The sequence below is a fragment of the Vigna unguiculata genome, chromosome 8 (assembly GCF_004118075.2).
Source record: "Vigna unguiculata cultivar IT97K-499-35 chromosome 8, ASM411807v1, whole genome shotgun sequence".
NCBI classification, from domain to species: Eukaryota; Viridiplantae; Streptophyta; class Magnoliopsida; order Fabales; family Fabaceae; genus Vigna; species Vigna unguiculata.
This window is the reverse complement of record NC_040286.1, coordinates 32,053,830-32,058,617: the sequence shown is the minus strand read 5'-3', so window position 1 is coordinate 32,058,617 and position 4,788 is coordinate 32,053,830. Positions and strand designations below refer to the sequence as shown.

At 34.0% G+C, this 4,788-nt stretch overlaps 1 protein-coding gene across 1 annotated transcript; it reads left to right on the top strand.

Moving 5' to 3' along the window:
• Window positions 1-736: 736 nt before the first annotated feature.
• Window positions 737-4,464, top strand: LOC114193103. The gene is made up of 6 exons (XM_028082802.1): window positions 737-996; window positions 1,880-2,177; window positions 2,376-2,482; window positions 2,606-2,738; window positions 2,865-3,059; window positions 3,853-4,464. The coding sequence occupies exons 2-6, from the start codon at window positions 1,896-1,898 to the stop codon at window positions 4,234-4,236; spliced, it is 1,101 nt and encodes a 366-aa protein (XP_027938603.1). The 5' UTR covers window positions 737-996; window positions 1,880-1,895; the 3' UTR covers window positions 4,237-4,464.
• The last annotated feature ends 324 nt before the right edge of the window (window positions 4,465-4,788 follow it).

Genomic DNA, 4,788 nt, shown 5'->3' with positions numbered 1-4,788 from the left:
ATATTTTTTTACCCTGTTCAATGAAAACTAAAAAAATCGTGTTTTATTGAAATGCTCATTATATACCTACTTAAACTTGTAAAAAATGCTTTTAGTATACTTGGCATTTTATTAAATAAACCTAACAAGTTGTCTACTTTTAATTCTATAACCTTTATTGTAATAATCAGTAGATAATTATATGTTATAAGAAAATAATTAAGAAATTGATTCTCAAATCTATATTTATAAAAAATTTCTTTTAAAAGAAAATAGCCTTTAATTGGTCAAAGAGTAATTTAGTGAGTCTTGACAAATACCTTAAGGTGACATTTGTCCACTTAACCTTCTCTCCATAATTGTTTTTTCCTATTCAATCCTTATTTAACAGAATTAATTAATTAAATATTTAATCCTTGTCCAAAATGATAAAGCATCATTTTAAAACGCAAAACTTACACCTTTATCGTGTTGGAGCGTCATTGATTGCTGGAGAAACATGCTACCTAACGTTAAAAACAGCGATAATATACCAAAATTTAAAATTTGAAACAACCATCGTTTTAATTACTGCAATCAAAATCAAAATTTGAAATTACTAAAAAATAATAACCGAAGTGTTGATTGGTGAATCGAATAAAAACGATCGAGGTAAATAATTAAATATGAAAATAAATCTAAAAAAAAAAGAAAAAAAAAGGTGGAATTAATTTGGTTCACCTGATTCTGCTTCCCATCACATTCACATTCACATGCAAATGCAAATGCAATTTATATTTATATTGGCCCCGCTATTTTGCCGGCCCCGGTACCTTATACGCCGTCGTTTTGGGTGTGCGACTACTGTCACCACTCTTCATTCGTCGGTTACTAAAAACACTAATTCTCTCTCTCTCTTCGTCTTCTTCACACTGAGTTGACTGAGTCTTCCTAACTCGCTCACTACTCTCTCAGCTACTCATCGCATTCTTTGCATTTTTGCTCCGATCACTCTCTCTTTCCTTAAATCATCATTTGGTAATCTCTCTCTTTCTCTCTCTACTGTTCACTGTAATTGAAGTGATCCGTGCGCGCAATTGCGATTACTGTCTCGTTTGTTTCTCTGTATTCGAATTGAATGCTATGATGTTAGGGTTTAGGATTGAAATGCGAGTGTTTGTTAATGGAGATTCGGGGAGTGTAGTGTGGAATATACCGAGATCTTGCTGTTTTTTTGTATTTTCTTTTTTCTTGGAGATTTTTTGGGGGATTTGGCTGCGCACCGTCAATTTTGCATTGAATCTGTTGGTTTATGGCTTTTATCTGCGTTGTATTCTGATTTTGGTAATGTTTTGATCTGCGTTGTGTGTAGTGTTATCTGTCTTGACGCTCGTGAATCACATTTAGTACTTCGAATTGTGTTTTTATTTTTTTTGTGTGTGTGTTTGGAGTGTTGCGTGTGGTGATTTGCTTTGTATTTGTCTGTTGAGCTTGAGGTGAAGTTCAATTCTAAAATTGGAATTGGCTTCTGAATGAAAGGATTTCTTTGGAAATTCGATTATTTGTGTTTTTATCGGGTAGATGAGATTGAGAACATGAAGAGAAACAGTGTTGAAATACCAAAGTTTAGGGAGGATGGAAGACTAGGTGTGAATCAGAAATCGAGAATGAGAAAGAGTCGTTTAAATTCAATGGACTTGTAGAGTTAGTATTTTCTTTTTGGGTCGGGGGAGGGAGCGTTATGGAAGTGCATCATATTTTCATGACCGTGCCTTTATCGTTAAGTTCAGATCTTGACTTGTGAGTTTTTGGTTTTGGTTGTTAAATTCATTATTTACATTGATTTCGTTTTAAGAAAATAAATGGTGTTTTCTGTACCACTTATTGTTGAGTTTGATTTGATTTCTTTCTTTTGATCTAGACTAAAGCTGTCAGGTATGTCAGAGAAAGCTCTTAGAGATCTCAATACAACTCTTGGAACTGAAAGGAAGAATGAGGACTCCAGTAAGGCATGCTTAACCAAGCCCTCTGTAGACAATGCAGATGAAAATATTGAAGAACGGCAAAAGAAAAAGACTTCATCCTCCTTGGTTTCTCCAGCTGTTAATGGAAATGAGATTGTGACTGTTAATTCTGGTGCAGAGGTTGTAAATGCAGAAGTAGAATACATTGAATCTGAGAACTTGAATGATCTAGAAGATATTGATACTTGTCTCAAGGTATTTTTTATCCACTTATTGAGTCAAGGAACTGGCATGTTTTTGAATATTGAGAATCATTGAAACTGGTGTAGCTCAAATGCTTAAATAATGTGGATGTTTCATTTTTTCTTTTAGCAATTTACCTCTGATTAGTAGACTTATGTGTGAAATGCAACACTTGTATTATGTGAAAATAGTTATTTGGTTTTGTTACAGACCCTTCTAGCTGGACTTGACTCAAAGGATTGGGTCCTGGTTTGTGATACACTAAATAACGTACGGCGGTTATCTATATTTCATAAGGAAGCAATGCTTGATATGCTGTAAGTAACAAACACTTTTTCTTTAGATTAAAATGTTTTTTTTTTAAATTAAAATATCAAATATTTTTTTTTTTGCCTTTTAATTGGATTTATTTAATTATTCATATTCTATCTGGTAAACAGGGGAGATGTGATCACATCTATTGCAAAGTCCTTGAAAAGTCCTAGAAGCGCTGTTTGTAAAACAGCGATTATGACATCTGCTGACATTTTCAGCACATATAATGATCTCATAATAGATTCACTAGATCCTCTGGTAAGTCAACTATTGTTATGTGGCCTAATAAACTTCCTCATTTAAGAAAAATGGAATTTCAATATACACTTGATAGTCTTATTTGCAAATTAACACGTTCTATTGAAACATATATGGTGAATGCAGCTGGTACAACTTCTTCTCAAGGCTTCACAGGACAAACGCTTTGTATGTGAGGCAGCTGAGAAAGCCTTGATATCAATGACTACATGGATTTCCCCTATTTCTCTATTGCCAAAATTGCAACCATATCTTAAGAACAAGAATCCTCGTATCCGTGCAAAGGCATCTATGTGCTTTTCTCGAAGTGTTCCACGACTGGTATGAGAAACATTCATGATTTTTTCCTATATTGGTGATATTTAAACATGCTCTTATCCATTTTTTTTTGTCAAAGTGATTTTATCTTCAAAAAAATGGAAGTTAAAACGTTAAGTAGGTGATTAATGATGCAGGAAAAGAACTGTCCTAACGGATGACTTTGATGTCCAAAATCTGCCTTGATTATGGATATATTTGTACAATTTTTAAATTTGTTCAGCTTGTCCAAAATTTATCCAACAAACCGTTCTTTGTTTATGATTTTAGAATGGTTTGTCATGAACTTGCCAATAAATAATATTTTTAGCCTATGAGGAGCACTTGTCTTGATTGATAATGTACGTCATGCCATAACAAGTTTTTCTTTGATTATTAAGTAAATGTACTTGTTTCTTGCTTGGTTCTAATATTTTATCGTGCAATGCTGTGAAACTGTTTGTAAAGAAAATATATGTTCATTCATCTATTTCTTTCTCTTTCTCTGTATTCTTCTTTTCAAAATTATTTTCAGGTTCTTTACTTAGATAATTATATATGTAAAGAGCTCAGTTCTATTTTATTGCTATTTTTTTAGAGTTTACGTTATCAACAAAAGGGTGGAGGGGGTTTTCTATAAAAGGTTTAATGACTGTTACATATTTAAGTATATTACCCTGCATTATCTAATTGGAATGTAGAAGGATTTTGTTGAACTAGAAAGGATAATGGATATGATCAGCTTATTTTTGCAATTAGGATGCGGAGCATTAATTAACAGTTCCTGTTTTCTATCCTTGAACTTTTATTTAAAAAGGGCGCAGAAGGCATAAAGACATATGGGATTGACAAATTGATCCAAGTAGCCGCATCGCAGTTGAGCGACCAGCTACCTGAGTCCAGGGAAGCAGCTCGAGCTCTACTTCTTGAGCTTCAAAACGTGTATGAGAAATTTCATGATCACATGGCATCTGCTGTCAACGAGCACACTATCGATGATCACACTGTCAATGATCACACTGTCAATGAGCACACTGTTAATGATCACACTGTGAATGAGCACACGGCTAATGATCATACTGTGAATGAGCATCCAGAGATGAGTTCTTGGGAAAGCTTCTGTCAGTCAAAACTTTCTCCTCTAAGTGCACAAGCTGTACTTCGTGTGACCAGCATCGCCCGGGAAGGTCTTGTTTCATGACACGCGCATCAAATTCAGTTAGAGGACTTATTCGTTTCCTGGTTTGCCTATCATTTTCTTCTGTAAATACAGTGCGCGACAATTGAGATGATTGAGTTGTGGTCGAAGCACGTATTGAGCCCAAGATTTATAATGTATTATTTTCGTCCTAGCTGTGGTTACCTATATTACCTTTGATTATCATTAATATTTGATAGATATATAAATTTCCTTAATTGTTTGTCGTTATCGTTATCCTACAAGGCTGGTCTTCTTGAAGACTTTACAACTTTCATCACCTCATTGATTTTCTAAGTAGGCTTTCCTGAATGTATTTTTAGATTCCAGAAAGTTCCTTCCAAAATGAATAGCAAATTAGCCAACAAATTAGTGAGATATCAGAAGAAATACCCTTTCTTCAACTGTCCAATAGTTGGAAAAACATAATGAAGTAAAAAGGCTCATAATAGGTTTTGCATATCTGTTAATTGACCTGTCACCATTTTATGCATTCATCTCCATCGTTGTTTGAAGTGAATTTGGTATTTAAGTGACATCAACCGTCACTACGGA